We start from the raw sequence: 27,808 nt of genomic DNA on the forward strand, positions 1-27,808 counted from the left end.
AGAAAGTATATACTGTATGCACTGGGGAGAAAACCTTAGGGTCTATACCCCGATATGTAATAAATTGTACATCTTACCAATAAGATGTCTACATTTAAACAGGTAACCAGTAAGTTCTACCTGCTAATGGGTTGCTCTGGGTTACTGCTCATGGGCAAACTTAGTGCCTTTTATCACATAAATCCCATTGTCTGTTATGCTATTCAATACCTCAACTCAATTGATCTTTTGGGGGTCTGGAATATCATATCCCAGAAGGATATGGACAATGTTAAAGGGTCATTCACCTTTAAGTTAACTTTTAGTATTTTATAGAAAAGCTATTTCTAAAGAACTTTTCGATTGGCCTTCATTTTTTTATAGTTTTTGAATTATTTGCATTATTTTCTGACTCTTTTCAACCTTCCAATCCAATGAGCGTCACTGACCCCATCTAAAAAAAATGCTCTATAAGGCTACACATATATTGATATTGCTACTTTTTATTAATCATTGTTCAACTTAGGCCTCTCCTATTCATATTCCAGCATCTCATTTAAAATAGTACATGGTTGATTGAGTTATTTGGACCCTAGCAACCAGATTTCTGAAACTGTAAACTGGAGTGCTACTAAATAAAAAGCTAAATAACTCAAAAACCACAAGTAAAATACAATTGCAAATTCTCAGAATATCAATCTCTACACCATACTAAAAGTTAATTTAAAGGTAAACAACCACTTTAAATCCATGCAATGCTGAATGCAGAAAAAATATCAATTAGCACTTCAATTCAGGAGGATATTGGCAGAGCTGCAAGTTTGGGGTCCCTGTGTGAGGACCGGTCTTGTTTAAGTATCTGCCACGTGGGAGCAGCTACTAAGTGTCCAAACGGAGAGGAACTTTGGTAAAAGATAGTGCTACCTGGGGTATAAAAGCTCTTGGGAAGGGACATTGCATTTGAACTGGACTGTGGTCATTAACCCCTTCTGGTGTGATTGAGACTGTGATAATAAAAGGACTGTGTTAGAGAGACAGTCAGAGTGATACCTAATAGTGAGTAAGGTAGGTCCCCACTTGTCCCCAGTGCAGGACTCCACTGTGTATTAGATGTCCACTTTCTTTCCCTTAAGTTTTATATAAAGTTTATAGTTGATCTTTGCAAACCTTGTGGTTTATTTTCCTGGTGGAATTCCCCTGAGGTGCTATTCCTTGGGATCCACTAGGTGAAGACACTGCGCTGTAAATCCCAGTATCCCAGTATCTTTCAGCTAATTGCAAAGAGAATTCAGGCAACTGAAGAGTTAAATTCATGAGTTTACCTCCATTCTACCAAAGGGGTCAGCAAAGGGTTACACATACATACCACAAAAACTTTTTGTATCACATGTAAAAATCAACTATGACTAAAGTATGTAAACACAAACAATACTGTTGTTTGTTTCCTGGGGTTTTGTTTGTCTTCTTTGGGTTTTTTTTTTTTTAAGGATTTGAAATGTTTGCATTTGTCTAAGAATATCAGTGTGTACAACTCATCAAACAATTATTTAAAGAGGGACCCCAAATTACAGTTATAATTTAGAAGAAACAAGACCATAAATAAACAGAATAAAGACCGTATACATCTACATTCAGTCTTTTTCCGAGAAATATGGACGTAGGGAAAACAAATACGATATGCTCCTAATTTTAGGAATGTTTTCGAAAACTATTTCTACGGCATGTACCAGTTGTTTCTCACATTCTCAAAGGAATTATTGTGCGAGATGTATAGGCAGATATGTTATGTTAGGCTTTAATACATAGACATTCCTCTGGAGAAGCCTATAAAACCACACTGCAGGAAGCTTGGGTTTCATGGCTGAATAGATTGGAAGGAAGGATATTGGAAGGGCATATTCTGCAGAATAGAAATTATTAAAATCACTACAGAATTCGGGCTTTCTTATTACAGTGTGCATGCATAAAATCTGATAACATTTTTTTTACTTAACTAATACCTGCTTTACATTAGGACAATGCAACTTCTAAAATAGCCATTCTTGGCAAAACTAATTGGAAATATCTTGAGTCGTGAGATAGTCTGCTTTAAAAAGCAATTAAATGAGACAAACTGAGAAGGGGTGCAGGCTCGTACAGGAGAAAAAGTCATCAAAAATTAATAAGAGAAGGAGAAGAAAAGGTTCTTAAAGGGGCAGTATACCCATTGCAGAATCAGTCTTAGCACAAGGGAATAATTATGCTGAAACAACTTTATGGTAACTCTATGACTATGAGAAATTAAGGGGGTTCTTCTTGTTATGAAGAAGTTGTAACAGATCAACTTCACCCATAGGCCATCTAATGGTATGTTTATTGGGCAAGAGAATGTAGACATCAGGGAAATGTCAAATTATCTTATTCAGACATGTGCCCAAGAAGTTGGTGCCATTTTATGCATATATTTCCTTCAGTGCCACCAGGGCCAGATTCCTATTTCCGGCGCCCCTAGGCCAGCCACATCACTGAGGACTGCATGTGCCTGGTAAGTAACAATAGGAGATTTGTCAAGTACACAGTGCATTGGCAGATGGTGCGGCTGGGCAACATGTCGCCCCTGAAATCTTGCTGCCCTAGGCCCGGGCCTATGTGGCCTTGCCACAAATCCAGGCCTGAGTGCCACCAACAGGCAGGATTTACTAGGGATGCATAAATTCCAGGATGCGGCTGGGTATTCAGCCAGGTTACTACCTTTTTTAGTAGATTCAGCCAAAACAAACTTTTCGCCACACAAAGATTTTCAATCGCGTGCGTAGAGCATTGTTTTCTTTCATCCTTCCATGTCCTGATTTGCATATGTAAATTAGGGTTTGGATTTGGTTCCATATTCAGCCAAATCTTGCACAAAAGAATTCGGAGTTTGGGCTGTATCTGAAAATAGTGAATTCTGTGCATCCATAGGATTTACCTACAGTGTCCATGTGTAGCCAAGCCACAGATAGGCAGGTATAATAATATAAATTGATCTTATTGTTGCTCTAGGTTACACATCTCCAGGAAACTAATGTTTTACAAGGGGACTTCTCAATTGACCCTTCGCCCTCAGCTATCCCACTGAACCCCATTGTTACATGATAAATGAAACACCAGGAGCCAGAAATGGGGTAAAATTGACATAGCATTTATTCACATCTTATCAAATAAATAGGACCTTGCCAGCCTCACCCCAATGCAATATTTAAAACTAGCATTCCATAAGAGATCGCTACTATGCTCTGCAGTTCCTCACTGTAGACTTGAGATGAGCATTATGTCACTATATCCACCACTGAGTATTAGGCTGCCTCTACCTATACAAAGGAATTATATCTTAGTTTGGATCAAGTACAAGGTACTGTTTTATTATTACACGGAAAATATTGATTCTTTGGATAAAATTGAGCCTATGGGAGATGCCTTTTCCATAATTTGGAGTTTTCTGTATAACGGGTTTCCAGATTTCTGAAACTGTAAACTGGAGTGCTACTAAATAAAAAGCTAAATAACTCAAAAACCACAAGTAAAATACAATTGCAAATTCTCAGAATATCAATCTCTACACCATACTAAAAGTTAATTTAAAGGTAAACAACCACTTTAAATCCATGCAATGCTGAATGCAGAAAAAATATCAATTAGCACTTCAATTCAGGAGGATATTGGCAGAGCTGCAAGTTTGGGGTCCCTGTGTGAGGACCGGTCTTGTTTAAGTATCTGCCACGTGGGAGCAGCTACTAAGTGTCCAAACGGAGAGGAACTTTGGTAAAAGATAGTGCTACCTGGGGTATAAAAGCTCTTGGGAAGGGACATTGCATTTGAACTGGACTGTGGTCATTAACCCCTTCTGGTGTGATTGAGACTGTGATAATAAAAGGACTGTGTTAGAGAGACAGTCAGAGTGATACCTAATAGTGAGTAAGGTAGGTCCCCACTTGTCCCCAGTGCAGGACTCCACTGTGTATTAGATGTCCACTTTCTTTCCCTTAAGTTTTATATAAAGTTTATAGTTGATCTTTGCAAACCTTGTGGTTTATTTTCCTGGTGGAATTCCCCTGAGGTGCTATTCCTTGGGATCCACTAGGTGAAGACACTGCGCTGTAAATCCCAGTATCCCAGTATCTTTCAGCTAATTGCAAAGAGAATTCAGGCAACTGAAGAGTTAAATTCATGAGTTTACCTCCATTCTACCAAAGGGGTCAGCAAAGGGTTACACATACATACCACAAAAACTTTTTGTATCACATGTAAAAATCAACTATGACTAAAGTATGTAAACACAAACAATACTGTTGTTTGTTTCCTGGGGTTTTGTTTGTCTTCTTTGGGTTTTTTTTTTTTAAGGATTTGAAATGTTTGCATTTGTCTAAGAATATCAGTGTGTACAACTCATCAAACAATTATTTAAAGAGGGACCCCAAATTACAGTTATAATTTAGAAGAAACAAGACCATAAATAAACAGAATAAAGACCGTATACATCTACATTCAGTCTTTTTCCGAGAAATATGGACGTAGGGAAAACAAATACGATATGCTCCTAATTACACGGAAAATATTGATTCTTTGGATAAAATTGAGCCTATGGGAGATGCCTTTTCCATAATTTGGAGTTTTCTGTATAACGGGTTTCCAGATAACGGATTCCATGCCTGTAGCAATTAATGTTGTTGGCCATTTTTTCAAGAAGGTGAAACATGTCCTTAGTTGTCAGTAAGAGACTGGTTTTACAGTAAATATACCCCCAATACCTTTATACACCCCCCTCAATTTCATTGTTACTTGTCTATCAAATGGTACTGGGAATTTTCAAGTCGGTGGCACAAATATGAGTTTGCTCTCCACAGCATGCAAAAAGAAGGATTCTTCAGAATGACTAATGGATATTTTCTGTTGCACGTCAATTGTACATTTTTAAGCATTAAAGCCGGTGTGTTGGCTAGTAATACTGGAATGGATATTTAATCTTCTATATTGTATACAATCTTCTAGTCCAGACTCCAAACAGCATAATAACTGAAATTTTATACAGGATTTAAATTGGAAAAAAAGATTCCAAGGAGTATAAATAACTTTAGAAGTACTGTAAGATCAACATTTCCTATTTTTCTATATGTTAGCAGACCCCAAACAACATAGATCTTACCATAAAGTGGTCTTGGTTTGGGGCATATCTGTTCATAACAGGGGATGGTCCAAGTAGAATTGGGTAAGTATTTCTTATTTTACAAAGAGGAGATTTAGAGGGAGAATTGAGGATGTTTAGAGAAATTTCGCCAAAAATACAATTTGCCATTACATCGCTTATTCACTAAATGGCGAAGAGGATGATTCACAAGCAAAAAACCTCAGCGCTAGAGAACTTTCACACCATTCCACCAGAGAAAATTCTCTAGTGATTTATCAATGTGCGAACACTATCCTTTTTCGCTAAAGTGTATTTCGCCAGGTTCAGGCTGGCGAAATTCCATTTTAAATATAGAGCAGCCACTTTTAAATCACAATCAACATTGCCCTTTCCATGCTACTTTTCTCAATGGCGAAAATTCTGTAGCGAATATTTGTCAGAGAAAATTCTCTAAAGAATTTTCCATACTACTACTGGTGAATCTACACCAGGAGAAAATTCACCACAATTCTCTTGAAAAAGTGAATATGCGATTTTTAGTAAATATGGAGATGTGTTGTGAAAATACACCTGGCAATGTGAGCAGAACTGTGGTGAAGATAGGTGAAGAGTAAATTCACACTTTAGTAAATGGCAGGGAAAAACAGTATGACTTTTTGGGAATTATTATGCAACAAACCTGCCAGAATTCCAATACGAAAATACTCCAGCTTAAACCTGTCGATATCATGTAGAAGTCAATGGCAGATGACCCTTTTACAACTGGAAGATCTTTCTTTGAGTCGTGGTTTTTAGAGGTTATTGGGAGCTTTTGACTCTGGCTTTTGTGCGACAATAAGGAAAAGTTGTAGTTATTGTGTGACAACTTGAAAAAGTCACGATTTTAGCGACTTTTCCTGTTCATACTTTTTTTATCCAGATTTTTTTATATATTTCATAACATTCGTGGTTTTAAAGAAAGTGAGTTTAGTCGTGGTTTCAAAAACCTCTAAAACCACTAAATTCCAACCTTTGATAAATAGGACTCCACGTCTAGTCATACATCTGTAAAAAGCCACCATTTTCTTATCATATGTTTTTGCAAATCATTAATATACTCTTGTGATGTGAGCAATTATAGTGATGAAACTTTGTGAGCACTAATTACTTATTATGGGGTTGTTCTGTCAGGATCGCCAGTCGGCATTCTATCCCTAGTCGGCGCGCTCTCCCTTTGTCGGCGTGCTCTCCCTTCGTCGTCGCGCTCTCCCTTCGTTGGCGCGCTCTCCCTTCGTCGGCGCGCTCTCCCTTGTTGACACCGCTCTCCCTCAACGACGCCTCATCCAAGATGGCAGCGCCCATAGCTACCATGTGGGTAGTGGCGGTGCCAACGCGGTGACGCCAGCGTCCTAATGCCGGCAAGATGACGTCATGCTCCTGGTACGAAAATTGAAGATAAAAACCCTTCCAGGTCATGGGTTCAATGCCTAATTGTAAGATTTTTTTTGTGCATTCCTGGGTGCTTGATAATTCATCTGATATTGATTCCTGGATTCCTGACCCTGCTTGAACCTTGTCGTTGCTACTATCTGCCTGTCTTTTAAACTTCTGCCTGGATATTGACTTTGATTACTCCTGACCCCTATTTGTACCACAAACTTGGACTCTGACTCCTGGGCTTCCTCCTTGGTCCGGACTTCTCCAGCTGTGAGCCGATAGGCCCCCTGACATGTTCACCTTTGCATTAACCATTATTATGATGTAGAGAGACAATTTGCAATTTCTTTTAATTTTTTATTATTTGTGGTTTTGGAGTTATTTAGCTTTTTATTCAGCAGCTCTCCAGTTTGCAATATCAGCAGTCTGGTAGGTAGGGTCCAAATTACCCGATAAACCATGCATTGATTTGATTAAGAGACTGGAATATGAATTGGAGAGGCCTGAATAGAAAGTTGAGTAATAAAAAGTAATGGTAGCCTTACAGAGCATTTGTTTTTAGATGGGGTCAGTGACCCCCATTTGAAAGCGAGACAGAGTCAGAAGAAAAAGTCAAATCATTAAAAAAAACTATTAAAAATAAATAACGAAGACCAATTTAAAAGTTGCTTGGAATTGCCCATCCTATAACATACTAAAAGTTAACTTAAAGGAGACCCTAAGCAGATCTATATGTAACACTATTTTTTCTAGGGTATTTTCTGATTGGGGAAGAAACAGATCATTTAAAGAACCTGATTTACAATATATTGCTGTTAGACCAGAAATATTGCTTATGAACTCATCTCAGACTTCTGAAGGCTGGAAACAGAGTAGGGACTTGGGTGGCAGGCCCCTACATTTTATTTCCGTAATATAATGATTACAACCTGCAAGACAACATTTACTGAGCAGTAAAGTCTAATTAGGAATGTGAAGATAAAAAAAGGATTATATTTGGCTCATAAATTAACTGTTTTACTATCATTTTTACAAGGGTTACTATTACAGTATAATGATATGGGCAATAAATCATCCCGTGCCTCTCATTAGAAACAATACAGATTACTTTGAAATGACTAATTTTAATTAATATAGACTATTAATTTCACTCACATGCCATACATAAATTGTACTGATCTTAAATGGAAGCAGCGGCCATATTAGGTATTAAATATATATTTTTAACCCCAGGATTACCATGTATGTGTATCTGCAGATTAGATACCGGTATGGGATCCATTATCCAGAATGCTCAGGACCTGGGCTTTTCCAGATAAGTGAAAGTTGAATGGACATATATGTTGCAGCAAATACATTACACTACACAAGCCCAGGGAAACCTTAATAAAATAAAATAAAGTTGTTATATTGCCCTACACATGAGCCCACTGTATAGTTTATGTGCCATATGTTAGGAAATGTAGGGGGGAAGTCGGGTACCCCCAAAAAAATGTACGCTCTTTTTCAGCCTATCACCCTGAAAAAGGAAAAGACACCAGCGTTTTTTGGGACTTAGAAAGCAAAAGGTGGCGAAGGCAATTCTGGCGCAAGAGGTAACGTTCAGTAAAATCTTAGTGAATTTGCGTACTTACGGCCATTCGCCAGAGCGAAAATTCACCAAGCATTAGGGAGTAAAGTACTGCTAGAGTCTATCTCCTTCGCTAGCGAAGTTACACTGGCGACCGTTAGTATATCGGCAAAGTACCGCAATTACACCACACAATTCTCGCCCTCTTTAGTCACTTCGCCCTTTAGTAAATTTGCCCCCTTGTTTCTTCCACTATTCTATCTTTACTCCTATCTCCACCTCCCTTCCCCTCTTTCAATTCATTTCTGCTGTGCTGTTCTTTTTGGATCTTTTAGATTCTTTTTAACTCTTTTATATTTTTTGTCTCTTCCACTATTCTACATTCACTCCCCAACCCACCTCCGTTCATCTCTTTCAATCTCTTTCTATCATTTATCTATGCAAATGTTCAGTTATGCTCTTCTTCTCAACTTCATCTCACTATCTCCTCTTCTCTTTACCCTTAGCCATCTACTCTCAACTGTTCATTCTCTTTGCTGTCTTGCAACCCATTTCAGTTTACCAGCAGCAAAATAGTTGCTCTTCTTTATCCTGCATTCATTTCCACCTGCAACCACACAGCCAATCCCTTTGGCATGTGCTATTGCAGTGTTGCTGTACCCTATAGTTATTCCTTTGTGCAGTTTGTCTACTGCTCCTCAGTATAAAAGTAAGAGTGAGCCACAAATTGGCAGGATAATGAACATAAATTTCAATGCTAAAACACCCTCCGTATTCTTTCACCTTTCCGCTCCCTTATGGAAATAATGGAGTAATAGTGTGGGCACCTGAGAAATAATCTTGGAGTGCATCCCAAAGGGTCTGAGAGTGTGGCTGCAAACACAAGCCAAGAGCTTTAAAGGACCTGCTATGGTCCCCTGAGCACATGCCATGGCTTTCCATACAATGTCATTGTTAATATGAAACAATTTGTGTTTGTTTTTTAATTGAGACTAAAAGGCTTTAGAAAGACCGGATTGTAGAGATCTGAATAGTATACAAAGTATCTTTCTTTTCCACAGTTCAAGCCAAAGTTGTTTCCATTGCCACTGAGCCCAGCTCTGTCAAACAAATGCATTTGCACAAGCGTTCATTAATCATATGAGCAGCGTTACAACTAAAGGTTTTGTAGCGGCAAAGGTGTCAAGTGTTGAAAATTAGGGTCTTAAAGTTACCAGGAGTGGCTTTTCGCCGTCCCTGGTAACTTCTGAGGAACCGCCTCATGCCAGAAACGGCCCTGAGTATAATTACAATTAGTCACAGCAAACTGATTCACAACTTTAATCCAGAAACCTCTTCCATAATTCCCGAATATCTTAACCCCACAGACAAATAACAAGGATGTGCACTACTAGACCTCTTCCCCTGAGATAGATGTGGCAGGCACAATAAAAGTAGTTCTTCTTCGGGGGTCTGTCCTGCAGTTCATTGGGAAATGAAGCAATATTCTTTTAAAAACAAACTGGTATAGATTACAGTTTCTTGGGTTCGGAAGCTGCAAAAGATTCATAGACAGAGGGAACAGTGGTTCTGTGGTTTGGTGGTTCTCCAGCCAATACTGTAAATGAGGACAAAAGTCCTTTCAATTGGATTGTTTGCCATATTGCTATCCTTCAGGGCTATCGTTTAGCTCCTGTTGGTAAATTAAATCCTATTTGAATGGTTTATTTTCCTTATTTGTTCTTTCTGTAACTTTATTTAGCTGATATGTAAGTGCATTATCGAAGGAAAGCTAATAGATCTTCCAAAGCGTATACATTGCAAGTGTGCCGAGTCAATAATTTCCCTTAGCAATAACATGACAAGGACAGAGTGAAGAAGAACAAAGATTCTGCTGAGGCCCAGGAGAAACAGAGGAGGGAGGCAGATTAGACAGGGTAAGGGAGCATGTGATTGCGCTGGAATTATTGACAAAAATAAATGTAGCCATGTTTAAACTATGGATGTTTGCACTACCCCCTAAAGCACTTTCATTAGCATAATTAACAAAATATGGTGGAAAGCTGAGGAAACTTTCCCACTGAGCAGTCACTTCACAGTGCGACACCTTTACTCATTAATACTGGCGAGCACAAAAAGGTCTGGCAGCCGAAATTATACTCAGCATATTGCCTGGAGATTTATTTATTCAGAACACTATTAGAAGAGATGTATTCGGCTGATAACGTGTAATATTAAATAGTAAATATTAAGTGACTATGAAGTAAACTAATTCTACTAGTTTAGTTATCTGTTTAATAAAGGCACACTGACGAAAAGAAGACAAAGTAGAACTTTGATGCTACAGGACTGGACCCCATCCTAGTATAAAGAAGAAAATAAACTCATTACTTTCTCTCTGTAGTAATAAAACAGTACCTTGTACTTGATCCAAAGTGAGATATAATTAATCCTTATTGGAGGCAAAATCAGAGTATTGGGTTTATTTAATGTTTATTGTTTAGCATTGCCCTATTCCCTCTAACTTGGAACTGATGATGTAATGATATTTTAATAGGATAAATCTCAGTTACATAGGGGGTTATTTATCAAAGTCTGAATTTATCTCAACATTTTCTGAAAAAAACTCAGACCAAATCCGCGGGTTTTTTGGGCTTATTTATTAATACAATTTGCCAAAAAATCACGAAAAATCAGATTTTCACGATTTTTTTGGATCTGTCATTTTCACTATTTTTTCACCCGAAACCTGAATTTCCCGCGAAATTCGTGAAACGGCAAAAAATTTGCGAAACCGTGCGTTTTTTTACGCCGGCGGCCGTTTTTTCGCCAGCGAATTTTCACTATAAATAAATTCGCCCATCACTAGTTATTGGCAAAAACCCAGCGCACGTCAAAAAACCATTGGGACTTCTCCCATTGTCTTATATGCAACCTCAACAGGTCTGAGATGCCGGATTTTCAGATTCAGACTTTTCCATCCTCGGGGTTTAATAAATTCCTGAAAAATGGGTGATTTTTGTAAAAGTACAATATTATTAAAAAAAAATCATTACTATCCCCATAGTGTTCTGCTCAATCAAAACCAGACTGGGCCTGCTGAACTTGTCTTTAGATAGAAATTCATCTTTTGTATTCAGTATTGGATAAGTTAATGCTTTGCTGTATTCTGACCAGTATTCAACTAGAGTGTCCTTCCTAACTAATGGGCAGAAGGAGCCACCTACGTGCCACCTCACCAGCCCCTTGTGAATTAACCGAGGGGGTGCAGGTCTCTGGACTCCAAATCAGCAGCCATACTATGTGCAGGGCAGGGTGCAAAGTGCATAAAAACATGGTGGATTGATGCAGCCTATTTGCACTTTGCATCATGTGCTGCACATAACTAACCCATTGAGTGTCCAAACAAATTCTCATACTAACTGAAATTCAAACTGGACTTCCAAGACTATTTCTTGAGAAAACAGGCATTGTCATCAACTCACGCCATGTTTTGAGTTAAAACTGGCATTGTTTGCAAATCTCATCATCAATGGCCTCCAGTCTGCTGTCCCACCACCACTCTGGACCCCTCTAGGACAGCACCATTCTAAATATGCTATTATAATATTTATTATATTATAATATTTTATAGAAATCAAAACAGCATCAAAAATGATTTACAAATGGCCCAGACAAAAATACTTAATGAATATTCTAGCTCAGCTGCATAAAAGCAAATGTTGACTTGTTTAAGTAGGGAGGCCTAATGGTGGGAAGCTGTTCCATAAAGCAATATTTTGCTTACATTGTCATTTCTTAGTTTCACCTCACTAAGCAATTAAATAAATGCTTCATCTGAAATTGTGTTACAGCAGAGTTATTTGGCTGTACACCAACTAATTATAATCACTTTCTATAATCTGGAATTGAGATCCCAGTGTCAATCTTGTCACTATCAATGAAATGTTCCTTATTCTGGTTACTAGTTATAAAGAAATGCTTTTTTAATTTGAAGCAAATTATGCTGAAAGATTTAATAAGAAGAAGCATTTGGGCTTTTACAGTGCCAGACTTTATAATGATCCAATTGACGGGCAGTGTTTTCAGTAATATAATAACTCGGAGACAGAAGGAGCCATTGGTAAGATGTCCCAACTGCCACATGGAGTTTATTGTTCCAGACAAAAATTAAGCATGTTATATCATTGGTAATAAAGTTCAATTGTTTGCAGTTACGTACATTTTGTATGACCTTGAGCTTCTTTTCCCAGGAATGTGTCTACAGGTGCCTAGTTGGACCATTTGCCTCCTGCTCTATTTGCCCATGCTGTTATACATCCAATGGTAATGTAGCTTCACTTAAGTGTCTGGTGGTGGGGTGGCAGTTCCTATTTTGCCAGTTTTAAAAGTAGGAGGAGCTGTGCATGGATCTGAGCATGTGTAAGAAAAGCCATCTATCACTCTACTGCAGGGGTCCCCAACCTTTCTTACTTGTGAGCCACAGCCGAATGTAAAAAGAGTTGGGTAGCAACACAACCATATTAAAAATTCCTGGAGGTGCGAAATAAGGGCTTTGATTGGCTATTTGGTGTGGATTGTCAGCCTATAGGTGGCTGTGTTTGGCAGTACAAAACCAGGAATCTAAAATAAGCACCTGCTCTCGAGCCACTGGGATATATATTGTCATTTGCATTTGACACTGTAGATCAACCTCTCCTCCTCCAGTCCTTCCATTCGCTTGGCCTTCGTGACACAGCCCTGTCCTGGTTCTCTTCTTACATCACCAATTGTTCCTTCAGTGTCTCCTACAACATCATCTTCTCTTTCTGTTGGGGTTCCTCAAGGCTCTGTCCTGGGACCATTACTATTCTCCCTCTATACTTCCTCCCTTGGCAAATTAATCAACTCGTACGGTTTCCACTACCACCTCTATGCTGACGATACTCAGATCTATCTCTCATCTCCTGATCTCAACCCAGAACTCCTAACTCACGTCTGTCTGTCAATCCCTGCACTGGCTTCCGCTACCTTTCAGAATCAAATTCAAATTAATGACCCTGACATTCAAAGCACTTCATGGCTCTGCCCCGCCCTACATCTCTGAACTCATCCTTATATACTCACCCAACCGCTTACTACGCTCCTCTACTGACCTGCTACTCAACTCTTCTCTCATTACCTCCTCACATGCTCTCATTCAAGACTTTCTAAGGGCTGCACCCCTCCTCTGGAGCTCTCTTCCACGGTCTGCCCCCCTCCTCTGGAGCTCTCTTCCACGGTCTGCCCCCCTCCTCTGGAGCTCTCTTCCACGGTCTGCCCCCCTCCTCTGGAGCTCTCTTCCACGGTCTGTCCGACTTTCTCCCAACTTTTCTGCTTTCAAGAAATCTCTTAAAACGCATTTCTCACCCACTTAATTCGATCTTGCCCACTCCCACACCTTGTGTATTACTCCCTTCCCTTTAGAGTGTATGCTCTTTTGCATAGGGCCTTCCTCACCTTTTGTATCGGTATTGCTGTGATGTATGTAACTCCATATGTTCTATGTATATAATTCATGTGATTAAGTTGTATAATCACATTTACTTTACAGTGCTATGCAATATGTTGGCGCTATATAAATACATGTTAATAATAATAATAATTTTACATAATTTTACATATTTATGGCGCTGGAGACCATGATAATGGTCAATCTTCTCAACCTCATCTTCGAACTGTGCATGTTTGATCCATCTATATTGAAGGTTTTGTAAATATTTGAGAGACATTTAATCAATGAAGATGGGGTATAGATACTCTATATATCTGATTGCCTGCAGTAAAGGACAAGAAAAACTAGAGCAGGGGCATTCCAGTGAGCAGGTGGTAACCATCTACTGTTATGTGGTGCAGGTGTTTCAGGCCACAACTGTTCAAGTGTTTACTTGAAGATGGGTCATAACCTGAAACATCTGCACCAATCCCTGCTTTCAAATAAATAGGTGAATGCCACTTGATAACATAGGTGGAGTATATTGGGAAAGAAAAAGGCTGCTCCAGACCCACTTTCCACCATATGTCCCACCTCACAGCTCCTCCATGTATTGTATGCCACAATCTTGCCAGGTGCTCCACCTCCAGTGTCACAAATGTATCCAATACTTATAATTAATAATAATTATTCACAAACAAGGTGGCACTTCAGTCAATAAAAGAGGTAATTAGGGATGAGCAATTTTTTTTTGCCAGCCATGGATTCACTGCTAAATTCTAAATTTCACCATCTGCTAATTTTTTCTCAAGACTAATTCATTTGGACAAAAAATTCACCAAAAGAAAAACTCCCATTGACTTTAATGGATTTGGACAACAAAGTCGCCATAAGGAAAACGCCCAATGACTTTAATGCATTTGGACAAAAAAAGTCAGGGACAAAAACGTTGCCACAAGAAAAAACTCCCATTGACTTTAATGAATTTTGAGCAATAAAAATTTTCGCTCGTGAAAAAATTGTCGCACGTAAAAGTTATTTTAACGCCCATCGACTTCAATGCCTTTCAGGAATTTTGGTTGCTTGGAGATTTTTTTTGCCATTTAGCAAATTTTTCAGCAAAGCAAAGTGGGATAGATCCGCTTATCACTAGCAGTAATTTACTACAGCAGGCTGCTGGGCAACAAGGCCTGACACGTTTCGGGTCAATGCCCTTAATCATAGGCTCCTCCTAAGCCTGAAATACGTCATGCCTTGTTGTCCTGCAGCCTGCTGTAATAAATTATTGCTTTTATTTAACCGGAGTGCTACCTTGTTTGTGAATAAGAAGAATATTGAAGGCTTAGGGAGGCTTAGCTTCCCCAAATCCAACCACCATATAATAGTATACATTCAAAACCTCCCCCATGGAAAGCCATCTATTGGTAGCCTCCCCAAGCAAAAATGTCACCCTCCACCCACTTTGTAAAATGAGCTGTGGTGTGTGGTGGTGAATAGTGATGGGCGAACCTGTGCCTTTTTATTCCACAAAATTTGCGAAATGGGCAAAAATTTTCGAAACACATTGAAGTCAATGGGCGTCAAAATAATTTTGACGTACACAAATGCGAGGTCAAATTTCCGCATTTCGACGCCAGCGAATAAATTCGTGAAACTGTCGAGAAAATTCACGGTGAAAAAATCTGTCAAAAAATTTGGGCACGCGTAACACGCATAAAAATTGTCGAGTGTCAGAATTATTCGGACGCCCATTGACTTTAAAGCATTTGGACCAAATAGGTGCCCATAAAAAATTGTCGCAGGCGTCGACATCAAAATAATTTTGACGCTCATAGACTTCAATGTGTTACGCAAATTTTTTGCCGTTTCGCAAAGTTAATGGGCAATTCGCAAATTTTTCGGCAAAGCCAAATGGGACGAATTCACCCATCACTAATACATGCTAATATCTTTCAAATATATTCTATAAACTGGTGTTAGACCTCTAGTTAATGATAGTAAGCTTCTTGCTCACAGAGGAAGAGGGTAAGTGGAGGTTGATACAAAGGCATATGGCTGCTGGCTAAAGGAAAAATCAACGTAACCCTATTCCTTAACCTCAAATAGACAAGCTTGTAATAACTTAAGGCTTTACTTGCTCTTTAATAGCTCTCCAGGATTGAATTAAGTCAGTGCTGTAGTGATATATTCCAAGGCTGTCAAGCTAAAATTCCGTTTGCTGAAATGAGCAATTAGTCAGAATCCACTAATGTGCTGATGTTTATGTCTCATAATACCCCTTTTCTTTTCACGATTGCCTGTTTCCTCACAATAACACAAAACGGGGGAAAAAAAAAGCGTAAACCGTTATATTCCATATGGTAACGACATTCCTCTGTGGGCTAATAAAGAGAGTGAAATGGTTTCATTGTCTGAAAGGAAATTATTTCTTCGTGTTATTTCCAAGCTGTTAAGTAAACAAATATAAAGCAGAAAAATCTGTCCGTACGCGTTCCATATTCAGCATTGCCACAGACAAGTCAATATCCACAGTGGTTTTACAATAGACGATCGTGTCAGGTCTTGTTCTCGCCACATTTAACGGGACAGTTAGCTAAATCCGTTTCCAATAGATTTTTGTGGTCGGAATTTCGTTCTGCCTAGTTGGATTAATTACTCTACAGCTATGTTAATGACACTTTGTGGTTTGACGACATTGTTTGGGGTTTGCAAGAATCAGCTTTGTCTTTCAGCAAGGATACTTATAAACTGGTTTTGCAAAATAAAATATTTAAACATAATGTAATGATCCAAACTGACCTTTCGCTGAAAGATTTGCCATTTGTGCTGAGCTATGGAGAGAAGAGCAGCTTCTTCTCCTCCACCAACAACCAACCCCATTCTATACCACCAGCCTCCAGTATCTGTCCATGCCTGTTTCCCTTCACACCAATGCATCATCTCCAGCCTATCAGGACTTTCCACCACCCATAACCCAGAATAATAGCTGTAGCAAAAAGGGTAGGTACGGTTGGGTTGGGCATGGTGGAAAAATGAGGGTAATGCATGGGGTATTTGTAAAGAGTTACTGGCCCTTTCAGCATCATGTTCTAGGAAAACATGTCCCAGTGTATTTGTATTGAGAGTATTGGGTTGGATTGTTCACATGACCTCTTGGTGCAAAGGTCTAGATAGAGGAGGGCAGTAAATATTTGTAAAGTGATACATGCATGTTTCATAGAATCCTTCATGCACATCAATGGCCATTAGTAGATAGCACGTTTATGCTAGGGCTCATAGCAGGAGCAAAAAACTAAGGGCTGTAGAGGAAAGTAAGAGCACTGTCTTAAAGCCTAACCCAAGGCACTGTACTTAGGTAGCACATACTGTACTTGGCCTTTATTACCAATTTTTGCAAGGGGCTTGTATGTTCTCCAGGTGTCTGCATGGAGTTTCCTACACTCCAATAACATTGACCATAATGTGTGTGATAGAAACTCATGCATGATGTATAATCTCCGTAAAGCACTTTGGAAAAATTTGGTGCTATATAAAGGATAATACAAATAATCCAGTAGGTGAGTTAGGGGCACATTTACTTAGCTCGAGTGAAGGATTCGAATGGAAAATACTTCGAATTTGGAAGTATTTTTTTGGCTACTTCGACCATCGAATTGGCTACTTCGACCTTCGACTACGACTTCGACTTTGAATCGATCAATTCGAACTAAAAATTGGTCGACTATTCGACCATTCGATAGTCGAAGTACTGTCTCTTTAAAAAAAACTTCGGCCCCCTACTTCGCCACCTAAAACCTTCCTTCGATCAAAAAAACCTTTGAAAGCCTATGGGGACCTTCGTTCGATCGATGGATTAAAATCCTTCGAATCGTTCGATATTCGAAATCGAAGGATTTAACTTCGATAGTCGAATATCGAGGGTTAATTAACCCTCGATATTCGACCCTTAGTAAATGTGCCCCTTAGTGTTACATGTTGTACAAACAGCACCAGGTTCCTCCACAAAATTTAAAAGACTAACATTGAGCTACTGTAGAGCCCATTTATTAACATTCTCATGTTAGTGGTTTTAGAGGGTTTTTGAAACCACAATTAAACAAATTTTCTCTAAAACCACAAATAGTTTGTCATTTATTAAAAGATCCGAATATAAAAAGTATGACCAAAAAAAGAAAAGCTGAACCATGCATTTAAAATATGAAAACCTCTATAAATTCAAGTATTTCAAGTAATGACTAGCAAAGAAAATCCAAAAACCTCTAAAAGTCTGAATGGCTAAAAAAAAGGGCCAATTGGATCAGCGTAGCTCCAATTAACTTCTATGGGACCTCAACTGCTTTTACTTGACAAAATCTTGTATTAGAATTTTTCGTGGTTTTTTTCTTCATAAATCTTAGATTTTTGGAGGCCCATTTATCGAAGGTCGAATTTTAGTTGTTGTAGAGGATTTTGAGACCGTGATTAAACTCACTTTGTCAAATGCCATGAACGTTTTTAAAAGATCTGAATTTGAAAAGTACGAATTAAAAAAACGATGGACGATGTGCTGAGAAGTATGAAAATTGATTTCCCGAATTGATTAAAAATGGTCCAATAAGATCAGCACAGCTCCCATTGACTTCTATAGGACCTCAACAGCTTTTACCTGGCAAAATTTTGTATTAGAAGTTTTCGTGGTTTTTATACTTAATAAATTTTGAATTTTTAGAGTTTTAAAAAAATATAGAAAAACCACAAATTTTTCGAGATATGTAAAAAAATAGAAATCCAAATGGTAGTAAGTGGAGGCCTATTTATCAGGTCGGATTTTAATTGTTTTAGAGGTTTTTGAAACCATAACTAAACTCCCTTTCTCTAAAACTATGAATGTCATGACATTTATTAAAAAATCTGAATAAAAAAAGTATGAACAGAAAATAACATCAAAGAATTGAAGTTTTTTTGGCCAATTCCTAGCTGGAAAAAAATACAAAAAAATCTAAGGGGCCGATTCATCAAGCTCGAATGAAGGATTCGAAGTAAAAACTTAGAATTTCGAAGTGTTTTTTGGGCTACTTCGACCATCGAATGGGCTAGTTCGACCTTCGACTACGGCTACGACTTCGAATCGAAGGATTCGAAGTATAAATCGTTTGACTATTCGACCATTCGATAGTCGAAGTACTGTCTCTTTAAAAAAAACTTCGACCCCCTAGTTCGGCAGATAAAAGCTACCGAAGTCAATGTTAGCCTATGGGGAAGGTCCCCATAGGCTTGCCTAAGTTTTTTTGATCAAAGGATATTCCTTCGATCGTTGGATTTAAATCCTTCGAATCGTTCGATTCGAAGGATTTTATCGTTCGATCGAAGGAATAATCCTTCGATCGTTCGATCGCAGAATTTGCGCTAAATCCTTCGACTTCGATATTCGAAGTCGAAGGATTTCAATTCATTTCAATTCCTAGTCGAATATCGAGGGTTAATTAACCCTCGATATTCGACCCTTGATGAATCGGCCACTAAAAGTCTGAATTGATTTAAACCAGTCCAATAGGATCAGTGCAGCTCCCGTTGTTAGTAAACAGGCCCCTTAGAGAAATTTTGAAGGAACTTTTTGAGAAAAATTGTTTGTGAAAAAATAGAAATTCAAATGTCAGTAAATAGGTCCGTGTACGTCTAGTGACGTTTATTTTATGGTTCATTTTAATCATGTATTTCATTTATAACATTATAACATGTATTTGCAAAATACAATACTTCTGGTAAGCGAAATTAAAGGAACAGTAAGGGGCAGATTTATCAAGGGTCGAATTTCAAAGGGGTTAAAACCCTCGAAATTCGACCATCGAATTGAAATCCTTCGAATTCGAATATCAAATTCGAAGGATTTAGCGCTAAAATAGCATTTAATCGATCGAATAAAAATCGTTTGATCGAACGATTAAATCCTTTGAACGATTTTTAGCGATCGATCAAAGGATTTTTATTCAATGCCAAAAACTTTAAAAAATGCACTGGAAGGTCCCCAAAGGCTAATATAGCAATTCAGTAGCTTTAATTTGGCGAAGTATTGAAATAGAAGGATTTGTAAAGAGACAGTTCTTCGACTATTGAATGGTCGAATATTCGAACGATTTTTACTTCGAATCGAAGTCGTAAACGGGGCTGATTCACTAAATTCGAGTGAAGGGTTCGAAGTAAAAAAACTTTGAATTTCGAAGGTTTTTTTGGGCTACTTCGACCATCGAATGGGCTACTTCGACCTTCAATTACGACTATGACTTTGAATTGAAGGATTCGTAGTAAAAATCGTTCGACTATTCGACCATTCGATAGTCGAAGTACTGTCTCTTTAAAAAAAACGTCGACCCCCTAGTTCGGCAGATAAAAGCTACCGAAGTCAATGTTAGCCCATAGGCTTGCCTAAGTTTTTTTGATCGAAGGATATTCCTTCGATCGTTGGATTAAAATCCTTCGATTTTTGATTCGAAGGATTTTATCGTTCAATCGAAGGAATAATCCTTCGATCGTACGATCGCAGAATTTGCGCTAAATCCTTCGACTTCGATATTCGAAGTCGAAGGATTTCAATTCCTAGTCGAATATTGAGGGTTAATTAACCCTCGATATTCGACCCATAGTGAATCAGCCCCTAGTAGTATCCTATTCGATTGTCAAAGTATCCAAAAAATTACTTTGAAATTCAAACTTTTTGAACTTCGAAAATTCACTCGAGCTTAGTAAATCTGCCCCTATCTGTTTAAATGACAAATTAAAAATAAATTAATGATTGTCAAGATTTAGAGCAAGACTCTAAAAACACACTTTGTTGGTTGTGGTACAGCTAGAATGCCTTATATTCTGTTAGCCCCATTTCTTCCCTCTAGAAGTCTGTAATCTGCATTCTATCTTTATTCTCTACTGGTTTCAATTGTTAAATAAATATACAGGGGAAAAACAAGCTTTAGGGTCAGTCTTGTGACAGTTTGATGATTGTTTCTTTGACTAATATCCTGTTTACAACGAGCAGAAATGAGCCATGTAGTATTTCATAAATGACCAAATATCTGGATATTGCAGGAAATATAAGTCCGCCATAGTTATTGGGTGCGTTCCATCACGCTCTAGATTTAAGAGTTAACCATGCAACAATTTCTCATAATCGTCTGTCGTTATTAACCCCCAGGAATTTAGTAACATGCATTCGAACACATCCAGTCCAAGTAAAACATTTGGAGGCAGTATGGGAATAATGGATTCAGTGACCTAATTACTATTTCATTCAAAAGAAAATTAACCCAGCTGCTGAAATCCAGTTCCAATGAACTGATTCTTTGCATGACCTTATTTTAATTTGGTTAAATATAAAGAAAAAACACTATATAAAACTATTGAATGTCTACATAGCCAATGAATATTTCACACCATGGTTGCCTGGTTCAAAAAAAAAGAAATTACCTAAATGGTGTCATTCAAAATTTAGATCTTAGAAAAAAACATTTGGCTTAAAGGGGTTGTTCAGCTTTAAATTAACTATGTATGATGCAGAGACTGATACAATTTGCAATTGGTTTTCATTTTTTATTTGTTTTTAAGTTATTTAGCTAGGGTCCAAATTACCAGCAACTTTGTACTGATTTGAATATCCATCATCAATTATTTATCGTTCTAAACGTGTTCTTTTAATAAAATTTTAATTCTTTGCCGATGGGGTGGCCTATTTATCAAAATTTCAATTTGTGAGGTTTTAGCGTTTTTTTGTAATTTGGATTAACTCACTATTGTAAAAATACTAGAATATTTTCTCATTTATTAAAAAATCCGCATTTAAAGAACTCGACTGAATCCAAACGTGGAAAAAAAACTCGAATACCTCTAATTTGTTGTGTTTATAGGCTTCAAAAACCTGAAATTGTGAGTTTACATGCTCAAAAAAGCTTGAAAATTTCTAATTTAAAAAATGGCTTGAATTTTGACTGGGACAAATCTCACTTAATTCTACACGAACTCGCCAGCTTTTAGATGATGACGTTTTACATTTGAGTTTTTTGTGCTTAATAAATACCAAACATTTGGGTTTTTGAAAATATAAATTAGATGAGGTAACCGGCATCCCCTCTCCTTGGGGCACATTTACTAAAATATGAATTTTCTCTTCACCTAACTTCACCACAGTTCACCTCACTTCGCCACGTTATATTCACAACACATCTCCATATTTACTAAAAATCGTTTCACTTTTTCAAGGGAATTGTGGTGAAAATTCTCTGTATGTACTGTATGTCCCTATACAATAGTAGGGAGAATTCTTTAGCAAAAAGTAGCTGCTATATTTATAATGGGGGTAACCTCAACATGGCGAAATACACTTTAGTTAAAAGGGTAGCATTCGCACTTCGATAGAATTTTCACTGGCAAAAATTTGCTGGCGAAAATTCACTGGCAAAAGTTCTCTAGCCCTGAGGTTTTTCACTTGCAAATTGTCCTCTTCGCCATTTTTGTCCTGGCGAATTGTCTTTTTGCTGAATTTTTTCGAAACATCCACAATTCGCCCTTTAGTAAATGTGCCCCTGCCTGACTACATCGCTGCATGAGAAACTTTTTTTTTTTTTGCAGTTCAGAAAATTGCAGGAGACAGAAGTGTGCAAATGTTTATTTTTGCCAATTTTTTGCACTTTGCATCCAGGATTGCACTTTGTAAATTGTGTTGATGTTATTAATACTGAAAGCAAGGTCAAACTGGCCCATTGGGGGAGCGGGAAAAAAGCGCTCAGCGCTCTTTAAGAGATGCAGTTGATGAGAAGAAGTAGGCAACCTTTGGTACAATATTTGTTGCAGAAAGACAAACTACAACTCCCAGAATTCTCTGCTAAAGTTCCACAGAAATGGTTTTCTCTATGTTCTTGATCTTGCTATACACATTTCTATATTTAATTATTTGCTTTCCAGCTTTCAATATATATATTGAAAGCTTTCCAGGTTTCAGATATATATATCTGTGAGTGCTCCTTTTGCTTCTTACTACACGCTCTAAATGATGAGCACTCAGGAAGTGATGGAAGAGTGCCGGTGTACGTATATATATATATATATATATATATATATATATATATATATCTCTATCTATCTATATATATATATATATATATATATATATATATATATATATATATATATATATATAGATATAGATATAGACAAATACAAGATTCCTCTGCACTCAACCCATTATCAATATATTTAAGACAGAGACATTTTGTGCATACTGCTACTGAAAAATGCCTTACCCTTTAAACAACACAGGGATTGTTTGTCCATATATTGCAATATATTTAAGCTGGCCAACTACATCAAAGTCATCCCATATCTGGCCAGTCCTATGCTCAATTTTCATTTGATTCATTAAGAATTCTATGGTTTCATTATACATTTTATAAAAGGGACGAATGCGTTTTACCTGCAACTTACTTGCTGCTTTCAAAGTAAAACTCCCAAACTTGGCTGCCCTTTTATTAGACACCAGTGGGATCACCTGACTATAGTTGGAGAGGGTGGGAGCTACAACATGGAGCTGGTCACTGCTCCTGTATAACTATAACAAACAAGGGAAAGTTGTGCTCACCACTAGTTTTTAAAATCATTAGGCGGGGGTGCAATGAGGGTGTGACCACAAAATACATATAGACAAATACAAGATTCTATATATATATATATATATATAGATATATATATATATATATATATATGAAGTCCTTTGAGTGCGGTTTGTACCAAAGATATTGTATTACAATTTTAACCTGCACCTAGGCATTGACAGTTTCTGTTTTGAGTGCACTCACTTTGGAGTGTCTATATATATATATATATATATATATATATATATATATATATATATATATATATATATATATATATATATATATATATAAATTGAATATATCAATATAAATAAGGAAATTGAGACATTTTGTGCCTTAAGCTATTAAAAATGCCTTACCCTTTAAACAAAACAGGGATTGTTTGTCCATATATTGCAATATATTTAAGCTGGCCAACTACGTCAGTCATCCCATATCTGGCCAGTCCAGATTTATATTTATAAAGGGGCTGATACATTAATGGTCGAATATCGAGGGTTAATTAACCCTCGATATTCGACTAGGAATTGAAATCCTTCGACTTCGAATATCGAAGTCGAAGGATTTAGCGCAAATTCTGCGATCGTACGATCGAAGGATTATTCCTTCGATCGAACGATTAAATCCTTCAAATCGAACGATTCGAAGGATTGTAATCCAACGATCGAAGGAATATCCTTCGATCAAAAAAACTTAGGAAAGCCTATGGGGACCTTCCCCATAGGCTAACATTGACTTCGGTAGCTTTTAGCTGCCGAACTAGGGGGTCAAAGTTTTTTTTAGAGAGACAGTACTTCGACTATCGAATGGTCGAATAGTCGAACGATTTTTAGTTCGAATCCTTCGATTCGAAGTCGTAGTCGAAGGTCGAAGTAGCCCATTCGATGGTCGAGGTAGCCCAAAAAATACTTTGAAATTCGAAGTTTTTTTACTTCGAATCCTTCACTCGAATTTAGTGAATCGGCCCCTAAGGGTCCAAGTGAAAATTTGAATTTAAAAATTAAATTTTCAAGCTATTTTTAGTGTACTTCGACTATCGAATAGTCCAAAATTCGATTTGGATTTGAAAAAAATGTGACTATTCGAATATCGAAATTAATCATGTACTGTCTCATTAAAACTTCGACTTTGACCATTCGCCATCTAAAACCTTCCGAATTGCTGTTTTAGCCTATGGGGGACCTCCTAGAACCTATTCGGAGTAATTTGGTGGACTGAAAACGTTTTTTAGGGCAAATACTTTGATTCGAATTTGATAGAATGTGCTAAAACTTAGATTCGAACGATTCGAACACAGCCTATTCACCCGAAGTTAAAAACTTTTTTTAATAAATTTATGGTCTTTTTTTATTCTAATTTCGACGTTATGGGAGTTAAAAAAAAAAAAAACTCCCATTACTTTGAAATTTGACCCTTCATAAATCTGCCCCTAAGAATTCTATTGCTTTATTAAACATTTTATACAGGGACTAAGTTTTACCCGCAAATGACTTGCTGCTTTCAAGGTAAAACTTTCAAACTTGGCTGCCCTTTTATTCTGAGTTTTACTTTGAAAGCAGCAAATAAGTCGCAGGTAAAATGTAAGGTGGCCATACACGGGCAAATTAAAGCTGTTGATATCGTTCCTTTAGACCAATTCTGCAGCATATCTGCCTGTATGTGGGGGCTCCCAAAGGGTCCCAATAATCGGAAAGATATTGATCCGTCAAGTTTGGTTTTTGTGGTCACAACCTCATTGCACCCCTGCTTAATGTTTTTAAAAATTAGTGGTGTGCACAAATTTCCCTTGTTTGTTATATGTAAATATAAATATATACATAAATATAATCCTGCATAAGACTGGGTTTATTGAGAAAAGAAACTACATATGTGATACACTATATTTGGGAATAGCCAGCCAACACCTGAAATAACAGCATTCAGGGAAAAAATGGCATCTACTGCTAAAGATACTCTAATATTATTGATATGTTTTGATATGCAATTGGACATTAAATCTGATTTCTGGTTGCTAGGCTAGGCTTCCTAAGCAACCAGACATTTGTTGGAAAAGTCAAAATAAAACATGAACTGGAAATGGCTTGAACAGAAAGATATGAAGACTCATTTACGACTGCAGGGTGCCAAAGGCAAATTTGAGCGCATTTCACCACGCTTTTACCCAGAATACAGCGTTTTCAATACAATGCATGTATACTTGGAGCTTCAAATGGGAGTTGTGTCTGACGCAATAGGGTCCGATATGTGAAAATCTGTGCAATTAATTGCACTTTCATACAAATTGGACACAATTGTGCTCCAAATTGTCAGGATGGCATTATTTCCAATGCTTGGAGTTAAAATGACATTTGTGCGTCATTCTATATGTGCAAATGTGCCCAAAATATCGACGCAGCCCAAAGTAGGAACCCAAATTGGTAACTTTCCCAGCAGTGCATCTGAACAGACTTGCTTGCCACAAATAGACACAAGCGCATGGAGCATTTTTAGGTGCAAGAACCTTATGTGCACTGACTATATCCATTTTTGCACAACCCCAACTTTGGGTATGCTGATAAATGAGCCCTATGTAATACAGGCATGGGTTCCATTATCCGGGAAACTTGTTATCTGGAGAGAGCCCTAAAGTATATGTAATACAGGTATGGGATCCATTATCCGGAAACCTGTTATGCAGAAAGCTCCGAATTACAGGAAGGCCATTTCCCAAATAATTACATTTTTTAAACTGATTCCCCTTTTCTCTGTAATAATAAAACAGTCCCTTGTCCTTGATCCCAACTAAGATATAAAGAATCCGTATGGTAAGTCAAACAATCCCATTGGGTTTAATTAAAGTTTACCTGATTTTTTAGTAGACTTAAGATATGGAGATCCGTATAAAAGAAAGATCCCTTGCCTGGAACACCCCAGATCTCGAGTATTCTGGATAACAGATCCCATACCTGTATCAAGAACGATAACAAATATAACACTCTAACCTCACAATGTGTTCTTTTTCGGGTAGCCAGGGACAGTGACCCTAGTAACCACCTGGCATTTTATGTTTCAGAAAGTGAGTAGTAATACAGTTAGAAAAACTCAAAGCTGATGGCCTCCGACAACACAATAATAATAGGCCTTTCAAACACTTATTTGATTGTAAAATCTATAGCACTGGCTGATAAGCACCTGACTGCCAGTTCAGTTTCCTATATGACCTGTGCTGCACCAAGTGTTGTCAAGAGCAATGATGTTCAGGGGCAGAGGGTTAACCTTCCCAATGTTTATTTATTTACCCATATACAGGTATGGGATCCGTTATCCAGAAACTCGTTATCCAGAAAGCTTTGAATTACGGAAAGGCCGTCTCCCATAAACTCCATTTTATCCAAATATTCCAAATTTTTAAAAATAATTTCCCTTTTCGCTGTAATAATAAAACAGTAGGTTGCACTTGATCCCAACTAAGATATGAGTAGTGAATGGCGAATAAATCCGGCTGGGCCGAATTTGCAGCGAATTTCTGAATTTCACTGGCAGCAATAAATTTTGGGCGCACATCTGAAAGGTCGCTTGCATCAAAATCGCCATGCGTCAACACTATTCGGACGCCCATCGAATTTATTGCCGGTGAAACATGTGTTCATTTTCGAGTTTCACTAATCTTTCTCGGATTTTTCGGCATTTTGCAAATTTCGCAGGAATTTACAAATTTTTCAGTGAAGCGAAACAGGAGAAATTCGCCCATTACTAGATATAAGTAATCTTTATTTACTGGTTACATGATTTTCTAGCATGAAGATCCAAATTATGGAAAGATTCATTATCCGGAAAACCCCAGGCCCCGAGCATTTTGGATAACAGGTCCCATACCTGCATAAAAAAATGGGGGAAATAGTAGAAATGGAACATTTTCCCTGTACAATGAATATGTTTTTAGCGTTACTCACAGGGTGACTGTTTTGTTTGGAAGTAAGGAAGGCTGTAATGTTTCCATGAGCTCCCCACCACTGCACACCACTTTAACATAGACCGATTTCTGCCTCCCAAGTCCCTTGGAGCGTTCAGAGGAGCACAGGCAGCTGTCAACCGTCAGATCTGGGCAGTTCCTGCTGGCGGTCCCGCTGGCTGCAAGGGTTAGCAGAGTGGAGCAGCAGAGGAGCAGCAGCCGTGTGGGATCCATGTTAGGACATCTTCTCACGTCAAGTATCCAGAGTAGTATCAGTCAGGGGGAAAAGTAGCCAGGAGTCATGCCTACAGATTCAGAGCAGTCACAGGCTACTGGGGATGCTGGACATAATGCTGGCATGCTCCCTGCACTCACTCTGGGCTGGGAAAGTCTATAGGCTGCCAGGGAGAAAGTTGTAAAAACAAAAAGTGTGTTAGACTTGTGCTGTCAGCAGCAAACTATCCCCCTTCCACCTCCTGTTCCCCCCGCATCCCTCCCACTGACGTCTGCTGCACTATTTGCACTGCTAGTGTTCTGCATGGAGCAGAGCGGAGGGATACGCTCACACATGGAACACTGTTACCCTCATACACACCTGTGTGCCGCATGAAACTGCCAGCAGCATGGAAACACTGCAGGGCTGCTCCTACAAATATGAATCATGCATGCTGTGCATATACAGTTTATTGCCACTATCCATGATGCAAGGATTACTCTCATG

The 27,808-nt window shown here is 38.1% G+C and overlaps 1 protein-coding gene across 1 annotated transcript in view; it reads right to left on the reverse strand.

The window, feature by feature from the left end:
* LOC121395755 (adhesion G protein-coupled receptor A2-like) overlaps positions 1-27,564 on the reverse strand; it is a 149,505-nt gene extending 121,941 nt beyond the window's left edge. Inside the window, exon 1 of the mRNA XM_041570043.1 lies at positions 27,089-27,564. Coding sequence (XP_041425977.1) covers positions 27,089-27,321 — 233 coding nt within the window. The 5' untranslated portion in view covers positions 27,322-27,564. The remainder of the gene's footprint in view (positions 1-27,088) is intronic.
* Positions 27,565-27,808: the final 244 nt, after the last annotated feature.

Source organism: Xenopus laevis, chromosome 7L (assembly GCF_017654675.1).
Source record: "Xenopus laevis strain J_2021 chromosome 7L, Xenopus_laevis_v10.1, whole genome shotgun sequence".
Classification (NCBI taxonomy): domain Eukaryota; kingdom Metazoa; phylum Chordata; class Amphibia; order Anura; family Pipidae; genus Xenopus; species Xenopus laevis.